Source organism: Notamacropus eugenii, chromosome 3 (assembly GCF_028372415.1).
Source record: "Notamacropus eugenii isolate mMacEug1 chromosome 3, mMacEug1.pri_v2, whole genome shotgun sequence".
In the NCBI taxonomy this organism is placed as follows: Eukaryota; Metazoa; Chordata; class Mammalia; order Diprotodontia; family Macropodidae; genus Notamacropus; species Notamacropus eugenii.
Window position 1 is genome coordinate 114,979,994 of NC_092874.1, and position 26,387 is coordinate 115,006,380.

Below are 26,387 nucleotides of genomic sequence, written 5' to 3' on the forward strand. Positions count from 1 at the left end.
TTCACTAACACAGTGTTGGTATTGTCAAAGTCGCAATGCTTACCTCTCTGCTTCGAGGCGCATTTCCTCACGTTTTTGCCTCCTCAGTTCTCTGCGGCGCTCGAAATCATCCATGGTATATATTCAGGCTTGGGGAGGCCAGATAAGGTCTGATTCTGCAAGGGAAAAGATTCTGATATCAAGTGGGAACAGGGTAGCACTAGCCTACATGAATTTGTTCTCCTTTTCTAGTTTTAGTTCACTTCATTATTTTCCTTTCCTATTAAGAAGAGGAGTGTCTGAGGACTGGCAGGGAATCCATTGGTTTCTGAGTTGAGTTTACAAGCAAGATTGCCAGCATATGCTAAAGTCAGTGTCAGTTAACGGTTCATAGCAGCAAGGAAATAAAATCTCAGGTTTAGTGGTGCCCCGCCCCCTAAAAAAAGATCCAGAAATTCAGGAGAAAGATAGCTTTGTCTACTTGAAACATTTGTGGAATCACTGGAGAGCTGGGAAAAGGGGTTTTCTCTTTGAAGTTTGCTGTTCCCACAGGAAAAAGCTAAAAGAAGTAAACAGAGACAATAGGAGGACAAGGGAGAGAAAAGTGAGAAGTGGCAAGAAAGGAAGGACGGACATATAGGACCTGGGGAAAAAAATCAGAAAAGAGAAGAGGAAGAGGAATTAAGGAGCACGTTACATGCTATGAAATTATATTACTATCGATATAATAAGGATCACAGCAAAGAAGTCAAAAATGAACACACCTAAGCAGCAGCACATTTAAAAATCATGAAATTAAGAACACACTCTTCCAGAACTCAAAAAGCCCAGCTCTTTTTCCTTTTTATAAATATAATCTACCGATTTTACTCTCTCCTACCTCCTCCTTGGGAGTTTTATTCCAGGCAAGATCTCCCCTTTCCAGCTCTTCAAATATGAAGCCCTCTCCCCCTGGCTTTCTGTGCCATGGAGTCAAGTATTCCAGAATTCCCCTGCAGCCCCCAAACCCAAAATGACTACCAGAAAAGGGAAAGCTGGGCTCTTTTTGTCCTTGCTTTGTTTACAGAGCTGTCAGTGGTTAGTTAAACTCGGCCTGGAATCTGGCATTTAAGGCCTGCTTGGAGATTGTTTCCTGTGTGGAGCGGGAGGCCTCCACTTCCTCTGGAATCCCAGACTTCTCCGCTGCACTCCGATCACAAAAAAATATTTTCCAGCCCTTTCTGCGCACATGAGACAAGCCATTTGCCCTGCATAAAAAAAATGGGGAGCTGTGTAAAATCTACAGTCCCTTCCTCATGGCAGCACCTTTGAAAAGAGTAAAAAGCTAAACTTCACCCTGGAGTCCAGGTCAGGAACTTTCTCTTGTGTAGTTAATTCTTTTTTTAAATTCTTTTTAATTTTCTTAAAAAGACCCAACCACTCACATGCACAAGATTATGTTCTGTCGCCCTTCTCCTCTTTTCAAATCCTGTAGGCTATTGTCTCTATTTTCTTAATTAATCTTTTGAACCTTGAAATTATTAGCTTGGAGTTCAATTTGAGGATCATAGGTTTATAGGATTTAGGGATGAAAGGGACTTTAGAGATTATCTAGACTGACTTCCTTGTTTTAGTGATGAGGAAACTGAGGCCCAGAGAGGGGAACCAGCGACTTTTCCCCAGGGTCACATAGGTGGGAACTGGCAAATCAGGGATCATAGATTTAGAGTTGAAAAGGATCCTAGAGACCATTTAGTCTAACCTCCTTCATTTTACATATGAGGAAACCAAGGCACAGAGAGGCTAAGGAACTTGGCCACGGTCTCACAGTTAGTAAGTGTCTGAGGTGGGGTTTGAACCCAGGTCATCCAGACCCAAAGGGGGTCATCCAAGACCCCCTCCATTGTACCAACTGTCTCTCAAATGGAATGTCAACCCAGATACTCTGATTCTAAATATTGTACTGCAGAACACTCTCCTTTTATTTCATAATTAATTCCTTTAAAAATATATATACAGGGAAAGGGACTGGATTTGTGATTTATATGTCTCTCTATAGATATAGGTATAAGCCCACTTATATACACACACATAAAAATAAATGCATATGTGTGAAGATTTATGTATGTATATGTGTATATAGGTGTATGTACATATATGTGTGTATACATACACATGTATGTATGTGTATGTATATAGGTAGATGTGTGTGTGTATGTGTATATATATACACACATATATATATATGATGTATTTCTACAAGTTTGTAATGGTTAGAGAGATAGAAAGATGACCAGTTTCCTGAGTCCACTTTGACAGTTATAGCTACTGAGCTTCTTTGCATTTCCCAGCATGTTGCCTCTACAGTTTTATGAATACAGAAATGGGCAAGAAGTCCAGTTACCTTAGATAGATAGTCCCAGTCTCTTCCTCCTACCATATCCTACTCCAAGACTCTTGTTTTTTGGGTGGGGGAGGTTGCTGTACCCCTTACTAACTTCCCAGACTGGGAGGGAGATGAGACTCTACACACAGATTACCATCTATTTGCTTTCCTTCATGGAATCTTCTAGTCTGTGCAGAGTTCCCAGATAGATATATCAATCACAAGCCAAAGTAGGGTAAAGACAGAAATCCACTTCTGCTTGACAATGACAAACTGTGAGATTTCTGTGTAGCTTGGATGACTGACATCATCCAAACCACTAGGCTTTGCTTTCTTCCCCATCCAACTTGAAATGAGTCATTTTGGTCACTGGACAGCAGCTGTAGTTAGAGTTTGTATTTCTGTTATTTCTTCTGCCTGCCCTCTGATGGAGGTGCTAACACTTGTCACTCAGGAATCCATTTCTTCCACAAAGCCTAGCATTATCTCATGAAGTGAATATAGAAAGATCTTTTTTGACTTGGCCCATGGCTCTTTTGGTACCTTGTGGCCACTCTCCCTTGCTTTCCACCTACTCAAACCTCTCCCCCCATTCATATTGAACTCTGCCACTTACCCAAACCTTCCACCATCTGCCTACTGAGTAAATTATTTTGTAACTTAGTTGTCATCAACTCATTGGAGTCCAGGTGCTTAAGTGTAAGGTAAATAGGTTAAAACATGCTTTATGCAAAACTTGTACCTACCACCTCTACCCAAGGTAATGCATCTAACTGCTAAGAAACTTTTAAAAAGTTACATAGCTTAATTAGCACATCCCCATTTTGTCAGAGGACACGTTCATCCTAAATTTTGCCGATGTAGAATGTAGAAGGAAAGTGTTTCTTTCTAAAAAGGTCTCTAAAATATTTTACCACTTACTGCAGGTGAGCTATGTTGATGCCGTCACTGAAATGAATGGAATAGCAAATATGGCTGGCTCATGAGCAAATTGGCCTAGACTTCTGATTTTATAATTAAATATGTATTCATTTACCTAAGTACTCATGATTGTGTGTTGAAGATTTTGATTCTAGACCTTTCCCTTTCCTTTCACAGTGCAGAGGTATGTTTGTTAAAGAGAATAAAATAAGGATGGGATGGGAGTGACAAACGGGCAATCGAAGAAACACACACAAGAATGAAAGACAAAGAAGTATGTATATATGCACATGCAGATCCACACGTGGGTAGACATATACATCCCTACACACATGCATCTATTTATTGGGTTTGTGCAACAGTATGTGTTTTTGTTCATCTGGGATATGATTCAATGTATGTGTGTGGGATTTATCTGCTGGGGAAGGGAAAGCTAATATTGAATTAATGGTGTATGGGTGTCAGTCTTCTGGTATGTTTTGTTTTGTGTGCATTCTTTGTGGGTGAGAGGGTGTGTGTGTGTGTGTGTGTGTGTGTGTGTGTGTGTGTGTGTGTAGGGATGTGAGGTTCTAAGCTGGTGAGAGCGTGACTTTCAGTACATCTGAGACTCCTGTGTGGGGGCCACCTTAATCCCTGTTCCCTTCTTTTCCATAGCTACCCTAAAGTTTGCTGGCACGGTTCCCATGTACAAGGGGCCCTGCCTGGGGAGGCTTTTAAATATTCTTTCTTTCTCTCCCCGCACCCTTCTCTGTTTTGGGAGCAGCAGCTTCCGTGCTCCAGCTAGTAATCCCTCATTTCCTCTCTTTACCCCCAGCCAGTATTGGCTTCTTTCCAAAAACACTGGGGGATGGGAGTAGAGGAAACAGGAGAGAATGATATGATGATTGGTTAGGGAAGAATATTTGAACCAATGAACGGATGTAAAGTCAGCTCGGAAAGGTTTTCTTGAACAATGCAAATTCTGAACATCACAGAAGAACACATCAGAGAAATATAATACGCATGCAAAGTTTGTCTTAATTTACGTTCCTGAAAAGTTTTGGGAAATGTCTGAATGTTGAAATTGAATTGTATGTTCTTGCAGAGATCTGCTACTTTAACATGATTCCCTTTGTAAAGTGAAGAACATTTTTGTGATGCCAATAAGCACATATTAATTTATGTTTATTACATTTAGGTTTTTGCATGTCATATTTTCTTCAAATGAGAAGAAATATCCTTATTGCCAACACATTTCCCCCATAAATCTGTGTCAAGAATTAAAATTCTAATATTTTCCTTTTCTATCCTTTTTTTCTCCATCCTACCCTTCACATGATGAAAAACTGCTATAGCTAATCGTGTTTCTGATACGCTAATGGAAGGGACAGAGAGTCCCTAAACTTAGGACCATATCAGTCTACAGCTTTATTTTATCTGATCCCCATTGTTATATGCCTTAAAACCCAGAGAATTTTCACCTGTCGGCTACTGTGATTATCACCTTCGCAGTAGAGCCTTTGGAGGTTTGAGGGTAGAACGGTTGCAGAACTATGAACAGTCATTCATCAGTTAATTGCAATTTCAAAGCGAGGTCATACTTCAAAACTTACAGATCAAGTGAATAACAGGAATTGATAAAACTGTCTGACCAGGAACAAGGACTGTCATTTTTTTTCATTTTTACATCCCTAATGCCTTAAGTTTCTTGTCTTTCTTAGGGTTCTCATGTTGCAGTATCACAAACCAGAAGAGTTGGTTTGAGTTCTGAAATGGGAAACAGGCGACTGATGATATCTGATGGGGGTGGAGAGTCAGCAGTGGCTCCAAGTGAATATATCCTAACATACTCAGGCCACATGCAAGAGAAAGAAATGGGGGCACAGCCTAGGTCTACTAGTTCATTTGCATGGATTCCTGGTAGGTTATAGACACTGGCTAACTATCAGAATCATGGAATCTCAGAGTTCTAGGAGTCCTCTAATTCAATCTACACCATGACTAAGAATACTCTCTATAATATCTCTGATAAGCAATCATCCAACCATTGCTTAAAGATTTCCAGGGATGGAAAACCCACTATCTCCTGGTTAGTTCATTCTACTTGCAGAGAGATCTGATTGTTTGAAAGATCCTCCTTACATTGTGCTGAAATCTGCCTTTTCTAATGACTTCCACCAACAGTTCTGAGTCATTCTTTGGGGGAGGAGGACAAGTGGACTAAGTCTAGGGTGTCTTCCATATGATAGTCCTTCAGACACCTGGAGGTAGCCCTCAAGGGCTTCTCAAATCATTGCCCAGTGAAACAACTAGAATGAACACTTGACCTAGTCCAACAAATGAATGGGACTGACCATGCTGTTATTTAATTGAATTTAATTCAGTTGTGATAATGGCTAAAAAAAACAACCCTGAAATCAATGAACAAGAGTACCATATTTTAGTTGGCTCGTCAAGACACAGAAATATGGCCACAAAGACTATCCTTGGACCACTTGGACCACACAAGTCAGTGGTCATAAAGGGGTAATTGGAGTCTCTGAGTCACAGAGCCATTTAAGATATTGGACATCATATCATTACATTTGGTATCTCTTGCCTGCATCCATGGTTGAAAGCCTGCCATACAAACATTACTTTTGGAAAGCTATAACGATGTGTTTATCTCAGTGTTTATTCATAAACTCCCTTCCCCTTGTCCTCATCCCAGTGAATTTGATCTTTTTGATTCTGTCTGGAACACTGGTCATTTCAGCCTATCATCTCATTTCTTCCTGTCTTATGCTTGGAATATGTACTTCAATTTTCCCCTACCCCAATTTCTCCATCATCTTTATTACCTACATATACCACTTGGAGGGCAAATTGCTTACCCCTGAGGTTCCTTACCTGCATCACCTTACTTATCTTTCTATTCTCCCCGCCAAAGCTCCAGTAAGGCCTTCATTACCAGTTGCCCCTAGACTATTCCAATAGACTCTTCACACCTCTATGCCTATGCCTCCAACTGCTACCAGATATTCAGTCATATCATCATGGTACCTTTAAGTGGCTTCCCATTGCCTATGAAACTAAGTCTGAATTCTTTAGCTCAGTAATCAAGGTTTTTCATAATCTGATATTATCCTAGGCTGCTGGGTGATACAGTGGATAGAGTGCCAAGCCTAGAGTTAGGAAGACACATCTCCCTAAGTTCAAATCTGGCCTCAGGCACTTCTTAGTTGTGTGACTCTGGGTAAGTCACTTTAACACTGTTTGTCTCAGTTTTCCCATCTGAAAAATGAACTGGAGAAGGAAATGGCAAACCGTTCCAGGATCTCTACCAAGAAAACCCTAAATGGGGTCATGAAGAACCTGAAATGACAACATACAACAATGTTATATTACCTTTGAAGCATCATCTTACTCTACATCCCATCATGAACTGGATTGCTCACTATTTCCCATGTAGGTTTTTACTTTCCTCCTCTGGACATTTATTTTTATGACTGGTTTATGATAAGTTTAAAATGGTTCTTTGACCATTTTAAAAATAGAGATAAAATTCTACATCCTTTATGAAGCCTTCTCTGATCTCTCTTTGCAGGAGTAAATCTACTTTCCTAGAGACAGGCATTATCATCATAAGCCTACCATTATAACATTATATATCCCTATGTTTTCATCTTGTTTTATTTAGCAGTACAATTTTATATACATATATATATATATATATATATATATATATATATATATATATATATATATATATATATATGCCTTATCCTCAACCAGATTTTATGTGTCATGTCTCAATGATCTTTGTTATTTCCCCTATAGGCAAATACAATTCTCTGTACATGCTAGGTGCTTAATAAGTGTTTGTTGAATTGAATGGAATGGATCTTGTGGATATCTACCCATTATCATCATCATTGGCAGCCATTATCACAGATGACAACATAGGGAATTCTTGTAGAAAGGGGCCATCCATTCAGCCGCAATCAACACGAACAGTCACCAATGTCCAGGTAAACCTAAAAGCCTTGGAAATAGCAGTGTCCCTTTCCCCCAACCCTAGTCATTGGATCTGTTTGTTGCCCAATCCCTACAGCCACCGTACAGGGCAGCAATCCTCATAGAAATGTGACATCCTACCTCAGACACTTACTAGCTCTGTTACCCTGGGCAAGTCACTCCATCTCTCTCAGCCTCAGTTTTCTCATCTGTAAATTGATCACCTCTAATGTCTCTTCCAGATCTAAATCTATGATCCTATGATTGTATGGCCTAAAAACAACCTCTTCAGGGACTCTAGCCCCTGCCTCCTGTGTTGTTCTCCCCCCTATTAGAATATGAGCTCCTTGAGAAAAGGAACCTTGACTTTTATCTTCAGTGCTTTTATCTTCAGCAATTTACATATAATGAGCACTTAATAAATTGATTTTTTTCCATTTATTCATCATATTCACTGCTACTTGTGTACTACCTTCTGACATCTTGTCACATAGAATGTCCTTTGTAGTTTTGTTGGTAAGTGCTTTTATCCTAAACCAATTTCTCTTTTCTCATCCCTTGCTCCTCCTATCTTTCTCTTCCCTCAGTGGCAACCACTTCCTTGACTTCATGGGAATATGTTTTTCTCTAGACATCATAACCTCCATTGCCCTCTCTCAAGGAGGTGTCATCTCCCAATTCTTCAACTAAATAGGTTGAGAGCTCATTGACTTGTTCTACAGTCTTAGTGTCCATTGGAGATGTAACAAATGCCCTTCCCCTCAAATTCTCATAATTTGTACTCCAACCCTCCCCCATTCATCTATGCTACACTCTCTAAATCACCATTTGTTATTGTTCTTCCAGACTCACATCCTTATCTTTTGGTGACTTCAATGTTCTTTCTCTCCATTGTCCTAGGCAATTTTACTGCCCACACTGGGGGCTTACACTAACTCTTGTATCATGTTTTCTCTATTTCCTTGACTCCAAAGATCCAGCTCTACTCGGCATTAACCATAAACCAGCATGTGGCCACACTTTAGGCTAGATCATCCTGGTCTTCCCTCTCCAGGACCCAGAACTTTGGAGATTTCTCTCCATCACAAATGCATTACTTTCCTCCTTTTCTACTTTCCTTAACTTCCCTCTCTCCTTTCTTCCTACCCTCCCTTCCCCTCTGTCACACACACACACACACACACACACACACACACACACAACTGGTTCTCTGGGTTCAATGTCATTTTCTCCCAATTCATACACCCCCTTCTTGGCTATACTTGACTCTGCGCAGACCACACTTCATGGTTAGCCACAAAGAATAACAATAACTAGTATTTACTTTTCTGTACTGCTTTAATGTTTACAAAACACTTTTCTTCATACCAACCCCATGAGATGGGTAAGGCAAATAGGATAATCCTCCATTTTACAAATGGAAAAGGATCTCTCATTAATGTCTTAGTCAATCCTTTTTGTTGGGAGGGTAGGGGCAGATCATGCCGACTGCCATCTCTGACTGGTTTTTTTGCTATGAAGCCTTAGAATACAGCTGAAAAAAAGTCTGCTCTTGCTGACATGTGACATTACACATTTTTCATACTTCTGAATGTGACCACTCTGTTATGCAATCTCATTTATCCCTGGCTGGTTCTTTAGCATATTCTCTAGTTTTATTCACTCATCTCAACTCACCAATCACTAACTCTCCTCTCCCCTTCTCCACAACTACACCCAGGCCTTGATTTCCCCTACTAAATATGTATGTGTAATATATATACATATATATGTATATAATATAAAACGTATGAATATACGAGCTACGTAAATATGCTTTCACTAAATATGTTCAATAAATAAGTATTAAGTTGATTTTTGTCTGCTTGAACAATACAATTTTCATTTTATTTTTCTATGATTCTTTTTCTGGGTCAAATGGGCAGGCTTCTATCTTCCTTCTAGTACTCCATAAGGTTTGTGTACCAGGGGTAGGCACTCTGCACGTAATAGGTAGACACTATTGTTGACTTATCAGTATCTATAAAGTAATTTGAAAACCTTGCTGACAGAATATGAACTGACCACAACATTTTCATTAAAATGGTATTTTCTGTGGGAATAGCAAATTTGGCAGGGCTCTCAATGTTACTGCGGAAAATGAACTTTTGTACTCTAAAAAAATTCAATTTATCAAACAGTTTTGCTCTTTCCTAAACGGGATGGTTCATTTGGGACTCAAAACCAAATAAACATGTGAAAGCTAGCATACAGTTTGGCTTGAGTTTCACCTTCCCCTTTATAATCTTGTTCCAGAGGACTGTGCTTCTTAAAAAAAGAAAGAAAAGAGCAAAATTGCCCAATCACACATTTGTCAAAACTAACAATGTAATAATAAGACTTTATGGGATTGTATTTGTAGGGGGAATTGTCTTCTCAGGATATTTGGCTTACAAAGGGTATAAAATTGCAAAATGGCACTGGGTGGGGAGCTGGGAAGCAGCAATTCTTGATTTTCCTTTCATCTGTAGTACATTTCACTACAAATTAACTTTCTACACTTTTATAAATTAGCACTACTTCCATTAACTTTCTAGGCCTTTTTCTTCATATGTACGATAGAAGATCTTCCATAAGAATTGGCCACATTGGCAAGGGCATTGTCCAAATGCCTTTCAATGCTTGTGGTCATGTGAGATCTGAGTATTTTAAATATTTTGACTTTCTAAAATTACAGTGTGTGCTCAAGAACAGTGAAAAGAACAGTAGATTTGGATTCATAAGACCTGAATTCGAATCTATTCATCTACTGCTTCCTCTTTGTGTTAGTGAAAGGGAGTTTGGACTAGTCACTTAATCGCTCTCCTCAGTTTCCTCATTTGTAAAATGAGGGGACTGGACTAAGATGTCTCTAAGATCCTTTCCAGCTCTACATCTGTGATCCCATTGCCCACAATGCCTAGCACATGGTAAATGCTCATTTTCTAACCGATATCTGACCTATGATTCTGATGCTTGGGAAGGTTCATAATTAGCAGGACCCATGTGTTAAGTGATTTGGGGTGGCTTCTTAAAAAATAATAACACTTATTACAAAAAACATTTTTATTTACAGCTTTGAACAGCACCTGCATGTGCCATTACACTTCTCCCCTTGCCTCTCCCAGACAGTTATCCTTTATAAGAAAGAACAAAGAAGAGGGGAGAAAAGAAGCTTGATCGATACCTTTGGTCTAATTGAACCCTCCCTTGTGAAAAAGAAAAAAAAAAGACAAACAACTGAGCAGAAACATCTGAAAGACTGAGTCTCTGTGTATTCTATCCTGGTAAACCCCACCCTACCCCTTCACCTCCTTATCTTATCTCTAGTATTTTCCATTGTCTCACCTCTAGGAACATCGTTGGTTTTTCCCATTAGGCAAATTTGGACTTCCTTTTAGTGATCTTTTGGTAGAATTATTTTAATTGATATGCTTTTGAAAGTTATGCTTGATAATGGGTGGGATTTTGCCAGCTGTAGAGGTTACAAATGCTCCAGAATGGCTGAGGCAGGAACCAAGGTGTTCTCCTAAATATCGAAAGCTATTTAAGATTTTTCCCAACTTCAGAGGGCAGGAAGCTGGGCAGAAGTGGTCAGATGGAGGAAGGAAAAAGTATCCTCATTAAGTAAACACTAACATGGGGAAATCACTCACACACAGTAATTTTATATATGTATACATATACATATATATATTTTTCCTTCTTTCCTTCCTTTCTTCCTTCTTTTCTTCCTCCCTCCCTCCCTTTCTTTCCTTCCTTCCTTCCTTCATAAGTTTAAATGACATCCATGATGACAGAAAAGGGTCTCAATAATCTACAATCAGGAGGGTAAATACCACTAACTGTCATGTGACTCAAGGAAGACAAGTTATAAATTTCTTCCTCTCCTCCCTGTCTCCTCCTCTTCTTCCTCCTTCTCTTATTTCCTTTTCTCTCCTCCCCCGCCTCCATTATTTTCTCCTTTTCTCTTCCTCCTTCTTTCCCTTCCTTTTTCTAAGCATAGAAATATCCATTGAGAAGTATCTCTTCCAAGGTAGAAATGAGGGTCTAATAAGAACCAGAGTCCTGACACCCTTAGAATTTTCCAACAATGTAATGAGCTGCCTCATAAATTATTGGATTTCCCCACCTAGAGAAATATGCTAGCAAGGCTGGATAACCAACTATCAGGATGCTGTAAAGATGATTTCTTCTCTGGACAAGAGGTTAGACTAGATAACCTCTGAGACCTCTTCAACAGTAAAATTCCCTAATCTTAAGATTGTACTATGTTCAGAACATTGCACAAAAACCCAGAGGAGAGAAGACCATTCATTTTGTACAGAACTTGATCATTTCCAATGTGTTTTTACATACGTTGTTTCCTTACACTAAAATACTCCTCTGACATGTCATTATGGCACGCCAGTGACCTTGAGTTGTTTAAAGTTGTGCCAGTGAATCATAAGATCTAGCCCATCCTACTAAATTAGAATTGGTTCAAGCAGGGGCTCCAAAACAGACTGACTGCGTCTGCTGATCAGCCTGGCTAGTTTCAGAGGAGCTCTTCATTGGGTTGGCTGTTAGGTGATGAATTTTTCTACCCCAACAATTCTCTGAGACAATTCACTGAAGTTGTTGAGGAGTTGCGAGCCCTATATGAATGAAACTGCGAATCCCTGAAATACAGAAGTCTCCAAATGTTGTTTCATACTCACTTTACCACCCCAAGGTAAACAATTGCAACAAACATTTATTAGGTATCAACTATGGGTAGGACATAATTATTTATGGGTATATAATAATGAAGATAATAGCTAACCTTTATATATTATTTTAAGATTTACAGAGAGCTTAACATATATCATTTAATCCATTTTATGAATGAGGAAACTGAGGTTGGGAGGTTGTTACTTACATAGGGTCTCACAGTGTAGGTAGGATTTTTTTTTTTTTAATGGGAGTGGGAGGTGCTACCTAAAGAGCTGAGATGAGCTAAGGAACCTTGAGAGAAGTAGGACAAGGCAGAGAGGGAGAAGCAGATGAGTTGGGAATTAGGTAGGGGGCAGTGCAGGATTTCAACTCAGGTCTTCCTGATATTAATTCTATGGCTCTAACCATTACACCACTAAATCTGGGAAATAACTTGAAGGCAGGGAAGACAGAACAATGGAGCAGGAATTAAATAAAAAATAAAACAAAAACTGGGCAGGGCAGGGAGTTCTCTGCTTACTTTCCAGATGAAGAAACTGTGTCCCAGAGAAGTTAAGTGACCTATCCAAAGTCACATAACTAATAGGTGGAGGAGTCTAGGATACAATCAAGGCTTTTTGACCATTTGATTTCCAAAGCACACACAGAGCAGTGTTCTTTTCCCTCTGTAAGAAGGATCCCTGCCTTTAAGTAGCTTACAATATGGGAGGGAAGATCAGAACCACGTACAAATAACTACAACCAAGGTTCTCCTGCTTGGGGTACGCATGCTTGGTGCTTTTGTCCAGTCTTTTCAGCCAGCTGGCCGTTGTTTACCATTGTCCCATTCACTGGCAGAGTGGGAGGGCTGTGGCCTGTCAGTGGTAGGAGGACTGGGGTAAAGTGAGCTCGTCAGAATGGAAGCTTTTGCCAAAGCAGAGGAAGTTGAGGACAGACTGAGTATGAAGCAGGATTGCATTTCAAATGAGAAATACTGTCTGTTCCAAGTCCCAGAAGAGATGGAGTAACTCCACTGCAGCTCTAAACCTATGATCCTCAAAATATGGAACGAGTTCTTCTAGATACAAGGACTAAATTGAGCCATTGCTACAAATGAGGAAACCAAATCTCAGAGAAGTAATGACTCGCCTAGAGTCATACAGTTAGGACTGGTAGAAATAGGAGCTGAATTCAGGTTTTCTGGCTCCAAGACCAGTGTAACTGCATATGGGACTCAATTTCCAACTAGGTTAGTGAATGTTGTCCAGCCTAAGCTATCCCACTATCCTCCAAACTGTCAGCTGTCCCACTAATGCTTGACATTGGTCTCAAGAGGAGGACTAATTGAAAAGGTATAGATGGATCACTAAAGTGGAAAATAACTTAACTGGAAAACAAAAATGCATGCCCTGTTGATGATGAAGGAAACCATTTTATTTATCTTTAATCACGTTACTAATCTTTGTGCATCTCATTCAGGTACGTTTATAGTAATTAACAACAAAAATAATATTTATGATAATAGCTAACATTTATATAACACTTACGCCAGGCACTATGCCCAGTGCTTTACAATTATTATCTCATTTTATTCTCAAAACAACCCTTGGAGGTAAGTGTTATTGTCAACCCTATTTTACAGTTGAGGAAACTGAGGCAAACAGAGTTTTGCCCAAGATTGCACAGTTAGTAAGTATCTGAGGTGGAATTTGAACTCAGGTTTTCTTTACTCCATGCACAGTGTTCTATCCCAAATACAAAGCAAATTAAAGACATAGATCTAGTAGCCAAGAATTTAAGCTTTAAATCTAAACTAGATTATTCTGAAATAAAGCTCCCTTGATATAACAAACCCCACATTTAACATATTTGTTAAACAACAAGATGTAAATCAAATAAGTGTGTGTGTGTGTGTGTGTGTGTTTGTCCTTCGTTGCCGAAGAAGACCATGCCATCAGAGAAATAATAACATGACTTGCACTTGACTTTGTTTTGAGTGAGGGAGGGCTGTGCAGGTCACCAGCCTCACTTCTCCTCCACAGCCATCTGAATCCAGTGACCAGATATTCATCAGGATACTGGAGATGACCCAGGATGAGGCCATTGGGGTTAAGTGACTTGCCCAAGGTCACATAGCTAGTGAGTATTAAGTGTCTGAGGTGAGATTTGAACTCAGGTCCTCTTGACTCCTGCACTGGTGCTCTATCCACTGCACCACCTGGCAACCCCAAATCAAATATGTACATTCAATTCAATGCAATAAATTAGCATGAAAAATGCTCAAATTCTAGACCTAGCTGAGTTGATGGAGCAAGTCACTTAGCTATGACTCTTCAGTAGAAGTTAATAAATTTGTCTCCTTGGGACCAAGCATGTACAAATCTTGGAATTTGTGGGATTTGAGGATAGAGCACAGATTTCATCCAAAAACATCTAATTTCATGTTATTGATATTATGTGTTATATGATATCCTATGAAATATTCTATAGAGACTTCTGAAACTTAATGATATAGTTATTTACATGGATCGAGTACCAGGCTTGGAATGAGGGCGACCTGAGTTCAAATCCAGCTTCCCACACTTACAAGTTGTTATCCAAAGCAAGTCATTTAACCCTGTTTGCTTCAGTTTCCTCATCTGTAAAATGAGCTAGAAAAGAAACTGACAAATCACTCTAGTATCTTTGCCAGGAAAATCCTAAATGGGGTCACAAAGAGTCATATGTGACTGAAATGACCGAACAACAACAAATTTATGTGGCTTATCTCTACTTCTTCTCCCCCAATAGACTATGAAGATCTACCCCATGGTCAATTGTCAATTGTCTTAAGGGCAGACACACAACTTTATACAATTTATACTCCCACAATGCCTTGCAATTACTACCAGCTCAATAAATGGTTATACAGAAGAATTAATTAATTAACTAAATTTTGGGACAGATCAACACTTTATTGAGAGTAGGGTCAATTCTACTTTGATATATATGGGTTTCCTGGAATGAAATGAGTTCCTTTCTTGTATGCTGAAAATGACTGGGCAGAGAGGGTAGCTGGCTCTTTCAATGCCTTAGGGCACGAGATTTTCTACGTAATCTGGATAAGATCCATCCAGTTAGAAATATCCAGGGGAGATACAGAACTGAAATTCAGGAAAGAGCGCAGAGTTGGGTGTATCGATCTGGGTATGATCATCTGAGCATTTGATAAATGAATCCATAGGAGCTGACAACCGCTGAAGAAAGCACGACAAGACAGAAGAAGACCCAGGACTAAGCCCTGGGAAACAGTCATGGTTAGGAGATAGGAGGGGGATAATGATCAAGCAAAGGAAATCAAGGAGATGAGAGGGAGAAGTAAGGGACAGCAGCTGTTTGATGAAAACCCAGAGAGAGAGAGTATGTAGAAGGTATTCAACAGTTCAAATACTGCAGAAACGTAAAGAAGGTTTTATTACTCGTTAGTGATCAGTGTTTCAGTGTATGACCTCAGGCAGGTCACTTAATCTCTCTGAGCCTCAGTTTCCCTATCTATAACATGAGAAGATTAAGGCTCTGAGGTCCCTGGCAGTTCTAAATCTCTGAGCCTATAGCTCATGGGAAGGAAGAGTGATATAGGGACAGAAAGAAGGCAGATGAAGAATAAGAAAAGTAGAGAATCAGGGCATATTTGAAACAACTCAAACTCCCATAGCCTTGGGAGGATCCTTACCACTCCCTCATCACAATTAGAAAACACTGACAGCCTTTTGTCCTGACATTCAGTTTTGATTTAAATGCTTCCATCAGTCCAAAGAAAGTGTTGCCTGATTTTGCTCTCCAGCCATGCTCAGTAATTAGAAACATAAGGCTCCATTCTTGATGTATTCTTGGGAACCTCCCCCTTCTCAGGAATGAAGGCCTGCTCATTGGTTGGATGACCCTTATCATCCTTACTCTCTCCTACCCTCCCTCCTCCAATTCTCCTCTCCTCCCCACAGTAAACTGGCCAGGTAGCTCTGGGCAATCCTACAAAGAACGAAATGGGAAACTTCATATTCTAAAGTCTGATATCTCTGGGAAAACTCCCTCTATCTTAGAAATGCATTTGATGACAGGGGCCAATGAACTTGTGTGATTACTATTCAGTCCTCATGGTAATTCGGAGGGAAAGTCTCTGTTAAAACAACAGAAACAAAGAAGATAGATGATTGATGTGATGTGATGTATGAGATGTATACTCAGAAGACCTGGGTTTGAATCCCACCTCAACCCCACTAAACCTCAGTTTCCTCATCTGTAAAATGAGATGGTTGAACTAGATAGGCTTCAAAGGTTCCTTCCAGTTCTACGTTCATGTTCCTTTGACCTTAGTCAAGTTACAGCTTTTCTGGACATCCATTTCTTCATCCATAAAATGAGCTGACTTTTAGCTATAACTTTCTGACTTAAGATAAATCTTCTGACAGTGGCCTCATAGAACATCCCTCTCACTATATTCTGGGCAGCCACCACCTCTGAAAAGGAGGGATTCCATCATATCAAAGTAGCAACAGCGTTTTTCTTCCTAACAAATGGAGTGCCCCCAAAATATTGAAGCATCTTTGATAAAGAGGGGATCAGCCTGGACAACTACCCAGCTTGTCTCCACCTGCTAAGTTCCTGACAAATGATACCTTCTTATTTCTTGGACTAACTGGAGACATCTTCAGATGGTCCAGTTTTTTCACACTCAAACTAAGCTGTTCACACCTTCTATAGAGATGACTAAGCAAGTTTAGCATTAAGTAACCCAGAAAATCTTTGCCAGTTTTAGAACAATTAAATTGCTGCAATTCAGGGTAAACGATCCCATGAATTACATGAGCCTTCCCCAAAGTATATATAGCCAGGAGTCAACCCTGTGGCCAGCTGGCATATTCAGCCATAGTCCATCAAGAGAGAACTATTCAGCATTTAGAATACTATTTTTCTTCTCTCCTCTCATTTTCTCTGCATCCAGTTTTATTTCTTTGGGAATGTTTTCAAGAATACCATAGCAAGAGACAAATGTGGAAAATCACCAGTACTTCCCTGAGGACCTCTGAAACGCAGACTATTTCACTGTTGGAAAACTATCTTCTCGGAATGACACTGAACTACCAACCAAAGTGGAGAGGCAAGACAATACAATCATTTCTATTCACACTTTGCTTCCCAAACGAAGGATCATACATGGCTGGCTACTATGAAATGGGTATCTGAATCTATAAGGTTATCATGGGGCAAATGTATTTTCTATTACTGGCACCTGGAGAGGCAGAATTGACCGCAAAAATGCACTAGGGGCAACAGATTCCACTGGCTAAGACATTTAGTTGGGTTGGTGCCTTTGCATAGTCAGCCCACCATGCCTGGAATGTGCCCCCTACCTCCAACACTTAGGATCCTTCCTTAGCTTCCTTCAAAGTTCACCAAAGATGGCACCTCTGCTAGGAAACCTCTTCTGACAGCTCTAAACTGTTGGTGTTCTATCCTTCCTGAAATTATCATTGACTGATTTTTGTTTATATGTTCTATCTAGGTGATAGAATAGGTAAAAGTACTAGACTTGGAGTCCAGGAAGACCTGAGTCCAAATCTTGCCTCAAACACTTATTGGTTTCAGTTTTCTCAACTGTAAAATGGACCTAATAATAACACAACTTGTAGGGTTGTTTTTAGGATTAAATGAAACAACACATGTAAAGTACTCGGCAAATCTTGAAGCTCTATCTATACGCTAGCTATTATCAATTATTATTATCCAATAGAATATTAGCTCCTTGAAGGCTGCGAAATTTTTGTCTTTGTATTTTTTGTCTTTGTTTTTGTATGATTTGTGCAGTGCCTCTAATAAATGTTTTTTGAAATGAATTAAACTAGAGTTAGGTTCAGATCAGTGTGAATAAAGAATCCCAAGAAATGTTCGCAAATATTCAAGTTTATGCTATTCAAAGTTATAAACATATGTAAAATACAATAATTGGTCCCAGCCCAATGGAAATATGTGATACAAATTCAAATAATGTGACTGCTTCATATGGCTGTTGTTGTTTAGTCATGATTCATTCTCCATGACTCCATTTCGGGTTTTCTTGGTGGAGATGCTAGAATAGTTTGCTATTTCCCTCTCAAGCTCATTTTATAGATGAAGAAACTGAGGCAAAAGGGGTTTAAGTGACTTGCCCAAAGTCACACAGCTAGTAAGTTTGGAGCCCAGATTTAAACTCATGAAAATTAGTATTTCTGACTCCAAGTCTGATGCTCTGTCCACTATGTCATCTACCTGCTCCTCAACCACTTCAATAGGATTCATTATTTATGCTAAGTGGAATCTAGCTAATGAGGCTGAGGCTATGGGTTTGTTTCCCACAGAAGCCAGGTAGCTTTGTCCAGTGAAAACACTATTCCACAACCACAGATTATGTTGTTACTTTAAATCTGATTGGCTATTCCGCAAATAAGTCTCTCTATTAAAAGGACAACTGATTGAGTATATGGTTCAGTGCAATCTCTCTTTACTATAATGGAAGATCATCTTAAAGACCTAATGAATTTAGGTTGAACTGGTATAATAAAAAGCAGATTAAATTCGGAGTCAGAGGTTCATTCCCCACCCTCTATGCTCTGTGCTTAAAGAAGTCCTAGTCATTTATACTTTCTGTATCTCAGTCTTCTCACACCCAATGGGACAATAATATGTGCATTACATTACCTACCAAGCACAGAGTGGTTGGGATGGAGGAAAGTGCTTTGTTGATATTAAGGCACTATAGAAATGGGTTTGATTCATTTCCAAAAGACACCAATTATCGCTGTGTAATGGATTCTACCAATGGCTTCAGCTTGTTGGAACCTCAGGTGAACGGTGAGTGTGAATTGCATAGTGTCCACTAACAGCCCAAGAAATAAAATGAATCTGTTCTCACAGTCCAGTCTGGCAGTTGGTGGTAGTAGAGCAATGGGCCTCAAGACAGGAAGACCTGAATTCAAATGCAGACTCAGATACTTACAAGCTGTGTGTCCCTGGGCAAGTCATATAAACTCTGACTCAGTTTCTTCAACTGTAAAACGGGGATAATAAAAACACCTACCTCCAGGGATGTTATATTTGTAAAGGACTTAGCATAGTGCCTACCACATAGTAGGTGCTACATAAAATGCTTATTCCTTTTCCCTCACCTCTCCCTAAGTCTTCTTATCAAGTGGCAGCAATACTTCTCCATCCTGGTTTCCCCAACAGATAGACTCTCAAGTCTAAAAGATTTCAATTTATCATAAGACATCACGAGATACAAAGAAGCGTAAGACATAATCCCTGTTTTCAAGGAATCGTCAATCATTTTTAACATTTGAACTTCATCAATGATGTTTTTCTCCAGTCTGCAGATGTGCGATGATTCTCAGATATTTAAATAGAATGTCTGGCCCTCAGGAACCTCACAGAGTTCAGTACAAAAAAAGAAGAAAAAGAAAAAGAAAAACTAGAGGTGGGGGGAGAAAGGGGAAAGAATCCAAACCACCTAGAGAAATGTTAAAAATGTGTTGCCACTACAGTGCAGATCCACAGGATAAAGACATTCCAAAGGGATTAAAATTGAAGAATATTTTGGAAGAAGGCCATGTTCCAAGAGGGGCATGAAGTATGGTTCCCTGTTCATTCACCAGCCCCTTTACCATATAAACAAAGCCCACTTAACTCACCAGCCTTTCTATCACTTGCTTTGCCCGTTTCTGTCATATAAACAAAAGCCATTTCAGATGAATTTTGCAGAGGAATTATTTAAAGAAAATGACTACTTATAAAGTCAATTGATTTACATTCTGTAATTTTTCCTACTTTACCAGAGAATGAATTGGGTTGCAACAGAGATAGTGAAACTGCTATAAAGCCTGAGGAAAACACAGTGCAAACTGCTCAGGGAGACTGGAAAAGCTAATTTAGGGAATGTGTTTTTACATCTTGACTGAATCAACCCAACAACAGTTTGTGGGTCACTCCCCCAAGTCCGGCCAGTCATTAGAAAGTCAAGATTCTGAGAATTTTATCAGATTGCTTTGATGGATTTAACTCCATCAGGCTATTCATTTCAGAAGTGCTTATTCTGATTGCGTTAATGTTAAGGTAGCTGGACAGTGATGATGTGAGATTTCTGGACAGCCAAACTACAAATATTACACTTGGTTGACTGTTTTCTTTCTTTTTGTTTCCTCCCAATTTTTTAACACTTTTATTTAAAATTTTGAGTTCCAAATTCTATCCCTCCTTCTCCTCCCTTCTCTTACCCCTCCTTTAGATGGCAAGCAATCAGCGGTTATATGTGTACAATTATGTAAAAAATTTCCATATTAGTCATTTTGTACAAGAAGACTGGAATAAAAGAAAACAAAAGAAAGAAAGAAAGTGAAAAATAGCATGCTTCAGTCTGCATTCAATCAATATCAGTTTTTTCTCTAGAGGCAGATAGTATGCTTTCGTCATCAGTCCTTTGGGATTGTCTTGGATGATTGTATTGCTTGAGAATAGCTAAGTCATTCACAGTTCTTCACTGATGCATATTGCTATTACTGTGTACAACATTCTCCGGATTCTGTTCACTTCACTATGCATCAGTTGATCTAATTTTTTCCAGCTTTTTCTGAAATCATCCTGCTTGTCATTTCTTATAAAACAAAAATAGTCCATTACAATCACATACCACAGCTTGTTTAGCCATTGCCCAATTGATGGGCATCCCTTTGACTTCTAATTCTTAGCCACCACAAAAAGAGCAGTTACAAATATTTTTATACAAATAGGTCCTTTTTCCTTTTTGGGGATGCCTTTGGGCATGGTATTGCTAGATCAAGGGGTATTATAGCTCTTCAGGCATAGTTCCAAATTGCTCTTCAGAATGGTTGGATCAGTTCACAATTCCACCAACAATGCATCAGGTGTCCCAGTTTTCCCACATCCCCATCAACATCCAGCATTTTCTTTTTTTGTCATATTAGCTACTCTGATAGGTATAGGTATGAGATGGTACCTCAAAGTTGTTTTAATTTGTATTTCTCTAATCAAAAGTGATTTAGAGCACTTTTATATGACTACAGATAGCTTTGATTTCTTTGTCTGAAAACTGTTCACATCTTGCTGTTCATATCCTTTGACCATTTATCAATTTGGGGAATGACCTGTATTTTTAAAAATTTGACTCATTTCTCTGTATATTTGAGAAATGAGGCCTTTATCAGAGATACAATAATAAAAGGAGATAATGGGCATCCTTGCTTCACCTCTGATTGTCCTGGGAAGGCTTCTAGCTTATCCCCATTATGAATAATGCTTGCTGATGGTTTTAGATAAATATTTCTTATCATTTTAAGGTAAGCTCCATTTATTCCTATAGTCTCTAGTGTTTTTTTTTTTAATAGAAATGAGTGCTGTATTTTGTCAAAGGCTTTGTCATATGAGATAATCATATGATTTCTGTTGTTTTTGTTATTGTTAATTATGCTGATAGCTTTCCTAATATTGAACCAGCTCTGCATTCCTGGTACAAGTCCCACCTGATTATAGTGTATGATACTTGTGATATATTGTTGTAATCTCTTTAGGAGTATTTTAATTAAAATTTCTGCATCAATATTCATTGGGAAAATGGATCTATTATTTTCTTTTCCTGTTTTGGCTCTTCCTGGTTTATAAATTAAGAGAAAGGGACAGATTTGAGAGATGTTATAGAAGTATTATCAACAAGACAACAAATGATTAGATATGGGAAGGAGGGAGAGTTGGATGAGGATTGTGTATCTGTTTATATACATTTTTTCATTCATTTTATTTATATCCTCAATGCCTAGCACAGAGTTTGCTACATAATAGGTATTTAATAAATGTTTGTTGATTGAGTAAATGGCAGTAAAGAGTTGAAGATGACTCCTACGTTGTTAACCAGGATGAACAGAAGGATGGTAGTATCCTCAACAGAAATAGGGAAATATGCCACTTTGGGATAGATTGAAGACTTCAAGGAAAGAAAAACAAGCAGAGTTACAGAATACGCTTTTTTGAGGGAGGAAAGTAGATCAGGAGATTGATAAAGTATTACACTATATGTTGAAACAATACACTCTCTTTCATTCTACCCTTAGTTTTCTATGACTTGTTTTAATGCATAGTTTCCAATATCTAGCCCCAGAGACACAAATGGCCTGGTAGAGATGTCAGGTGGTCTCTGTAAGCCTCCTTGCCCTTGATCAACAGAATACAGTAGAAAGAGCATATGTGTGTGTTCGTCCTTCGTTGCTGAAAAAGACCATGCCGTCAGAGAAATGATGACATGACTTACACTTGACTTTGTTTTGACTGAGGGAGGGTGTGCAGGTCACCAGCCTCATTTCTCCTCCAGAGCCATCTGAATCCAGTGACCAGATTACTCATCTGATAAATGGAGATGGCCCATGATGCACTGGGAGACCTCAGGCCCTTTAGGCCAGGTCTTTGCAGGTACGCCCTTAGGGTGAGGTAACACTCATTTGTTGAATAGACCTGTTTAAGAAGTAGCCAGGGCATGGCCCCTTTAATGAAGCTAAGAAAAAGAAAGACATCAGGCTGGGAGGGAAACAGCAACAGTTACTATTGAACCCTTAGGCAGGGGCCCCTTGGCATGCCAGCTTCAGAGTGCATTAGGTTTAAGGTTTTTGAAAAGGTAAGGTAAGGTAAGTTAAGGGAAGGGAAGGGAAGGGAAGGGAAGGGAAGGGAAGGGAAACTAGCCACTAAAACCCAAGTCAGCTGGGCATCTTCTGGCCATCCAAATTTACTTAGCTGGGTAACTCAGAAAGAGCACTGACTTTGGAATTGAAGGACTTGACCTGACTCCTGGCTTTGCCATTATGTCAATTCACTTGACATCTCTGACCCTCAACTTCCTCCCTTGGAAAATGAGGGAAATTAGACTAGTTGACCTTTTAAGTCCTTTCCAGCTCTCAGTCTATGGGTCCATCCCTCCCTTTCCTTCATCGTAAAACTGTGTAATGGAAAGAAAAGGCATAGAAAAGAGAAAAGTCAAGTAATGATAAGTAGACTATCAATGATAGATATATCCTAGATGGCAAAGTAGATAGAATGTTGGACTTGGCAATCAGGAAGACCTGAGTTTGAATCCTGCCTCAGACACTTACCAGGTGTGTGATCCTGGGCAAACCACTCAACCTCTCTCAGTCTCAGTTTCCTCCTCTATAAAATAGGAATAATAATAGCACTTACCTCACAAGATGATAGTGAAGCCGAAAGAAGATAACATTTGTAAAGTGCTTTGCAAAGCTTAAAGTGCTACTTTAACGCTAGGTATCATTATTATTGCAAATCGCTAATGCTTGTCCTCCTTATATTAATACTCAGGCATTCAATTTCATTGTTGTTCATTACAACGCTTAGTACAATGCTTGGCATATAGTAGGTGCTTAATAAATGCTTATGAATTGATTGGTTACAGAAACTTTCTAGAAATATCCTTTTTAGCTCCATAGTTCTAAAAACCTGTGATGCTAATCATGGGTTCCTCAAGAGGCTGACAAGCACCTAGAAGCATCTGGCTGGCCTATGATACACTCTCCAAACTGGCTTTTTGAACTCTGAGAAACAAAAAATTCATAATAAAGAAGCCCTCATGGCAGAAAGTCCCCCAATCAGCCTTTCCATCCTGAATACCACAAACAGACCTTTTGTTTGTTGACACAGGGCCCCTGGACATTCATGAAAACAAGATGTTCTCTCGCTGCCTTTTAAAGTTAAACAGATTTGTCAGGGTCTCAAATGAATTTCAAAAACAGATGTGAAGGGCTGTACTGACCCTGGCCATAATGGGACCATTTTACTTGAATATGACTATTCATTGTCAGCAGCAGACCAATAAAGGATTCCTCATCCTGCAGAAGGAGGTGGCAGCAGATTTACTGTTTTCTCCTACTTACTGAGTGCACTTCAGGTATGGGAGGTTTTGGGGATGAGCAGGAAAGTGAGGGCTGGTGATTCAGAGACTTATCTTGGGTTTGGAGATAGAGAGGAATCAATTTCTTTTCCAGTCCCCTCCTCCTTTCTTGCCTGGTAGACCTCCAAAACTTACCTTCACTCTACCTAACTTTGTTTCTTATTACCAGTGCTGTCCCCTAAGCACACTATGCTCATTTCCATTTTTAATCTCTCTTTGTGATACCATGCCATGCAGATTCCTAACTGCAATGCCTTGGTTCCCCATGTTCCATCTTCCTAGAACTCTTTTTCACTTCTCATGACTTATCTAAGACCTAGCCATCCGTGAATACCTTCCATCAAAGCCTTGCTTGGCTAGAAGTTCCTTCTCTGTGAAAATTTTTTCAGATGCCCCAACCATCAGGAATCTCTGCCTCTTCAGACCTCTGATAGTGTCATTTGGTTATCATTTAGTTTATGGTTCTTTTTAACCTTTATTTGTCACGGAATCTCATCAGCACAAGGTTTTAGTATGGTGCGATGCACATATAGTAGCAAAGAGCCTCTAAGGCCTACCACAGTCTGAATCCATAACTGTACAGTTTTATTTCAAAATACTCCCCTTCATGTATTCTCTCTATCTCAGTCAAATGGACTATGATGGGTTCTCTGATCTCATCCTGTTCTCTCTCACTTCTATACATTCACATAACTCATTCCCTATGCTTGGTACTCTCTCCTTTTTTCATTATTTTTGCCTTTTGAATCCTCTTTCTTCAAAGCCCAGATCAAGTTATATCTGCTCTCTGAAACTTCACCTGATCATTCTACCTCCATCTCCTCAAACTTTCTGATAATACTCAGATAATGTCTGGATTTCTCTTTAGACCCTATCAAATCTTTACCATCTATCATATTTATGTACAAGGGATCCTAGTATCATAGATTTTGAGTTGGAAAGGACCTTAGAAGCCATCAAGTCCAACCTCATCCCCTTTTTACAGAAGAGGAAGCTGAGACCAAGGGAGATAAAGTTACTTAAATATTATATTTCCCTTCTCACTTTAAATTGTGAGTTCCTTAGTGACAAATAATTTTATCTTTGCATCTTTCCCAATGTATTTTGTATAGCAAGTGTTATAAAATGTTTTCCCCCCCTAGGCAATTGGAGCTAATGATTTGCTCACAGTCACACAGTTAGTAAAGTATGTGGGGCCAGATTTGAACTCATGTCCTCCTCACTCCAGGATCAGTGTTTGGTCCACTAGACCACCTAGCTGACCCTTTAAAACATTTGTTGACTTGAATTGAATACCTTCTGACTGGGGCTCAGGAGCCCAGGGTAATTGAGCCATGGAAAGAACTGCGATGTACCAAATGGTAACAGGATAGTTTTGAAGTGTCCACATGTTCCTAAAAATGCCCAGCTACTGAACCTAGTGCAGTTTTCTCTATCAGGAGAATCTGGCCCATCCTGGTTTTAAAATAAGCTATGATTCTGTTTGTTTACTTATAAAATATTGATGCCGGGGCATCATGTTCATTCTTGTTTATGCTTTAGAAAATCTGATTTATTCTTTTAGGGGTCACTGCTACCATCATCAAGTTCCTTTCCTTTCCCACACAGCTGGTAATACCATAACAAATAAACCAGGGCTATATGCAAAAATGCTCCTATCATGGGACACAGAGTAAAATAAGTCATATGGGGAGGGGAGAGACTGTCAGTGGGGGACTGTATTTCCTCAAATGGGGCAATGACTCCAAATGTCCTTGTGTGGTTAGAGCCCTGAAATATGCATGAGTAAACCAAAAAGTTTGGATACATTAGAACACTCTTTCCTTTTCCTTTTTACCAATTCTGTGCTTTTCTCATCTAGTTCATTTAGGACTATGCAGCTGACCTAGCTAGGTTTTGTTTTTTATGTCATGTTTGCGTAAATTTCCACTGGTGCACTCTTGTGAATAAACTGGAGTGAAGTTTCTGGTCTGGCAGTCCAGTTAGAATAAAACCATTCTATAAGGAAAAAAAATCCTAACAGCATTAGTTTGTATCATGCTAACTGTTCATCTTTCAACTGCATTCAATTTAATTCAATAACCATTTATCAAACACCAATTTTGTGCAAAGGGTCAGTTCTAGCTATTGGGGGATACAAAGACAACACCCCTCCATAAGTAGTCTCTGCTCACAAGGAGCTTATATTTCATATTGAACTCTAAGGTATACTGATCCATTTCAGGGGAAGAAAGCTTTTGAAAGTCTCAACATAGAAACCAATTTAATTATGAGGGAACCTTTTGTGTCACAAAAGAATTTTAAAGCAAGAGTTCAGTAGAGGGTTCTTAACAGTTCATATTTATATATGAACTTTCCTCACAGTAGTGCTGCAACATCAGTAATAAATACACCAGGATCTCTGACATTTTAAAGGACTTACATGTAGTCACATGACAAAGTCATGATTCAACCTCTGGTCTTTCAACTCCAAGAGCCCTGTTC

At 39.3% G+C, this 26,387-nt stretch overlaps 1 protein-coding gene across 17 annotated transcripts in view; it reads right to left on the bottom strand.

Annotated features, from left to right (window-relative positions):
* CALD1 (caldesmon 1) overlaps positions 1-26,387 on the bottom strand; it is a 268,202-nt gene that overhangs the window by 117,661 nt on the left and 124,154 nt on the right. For 14 of the 17 annotated variants that reach the window (XM_072652672.1, XM_072652685.1, XM_072652680.1 and 11 more), the window contains one exon: positions 44-155. In XM_072652672.1, coding sequence (XP_072508773.1) covers positions 44-114 — 71 coding nt within the window. In that variant the 5' untranslated portion in view covers positions 115-155. Of the gene's footprint in view, positions 1-43; positions 156-859; positions 1,156-26,387 lie in introns of those variants that run through there. The other 3 variants (XM_072652683.1, XM_072652676.1, XM_072652679.1) reach the window with 2 other exon arrangements.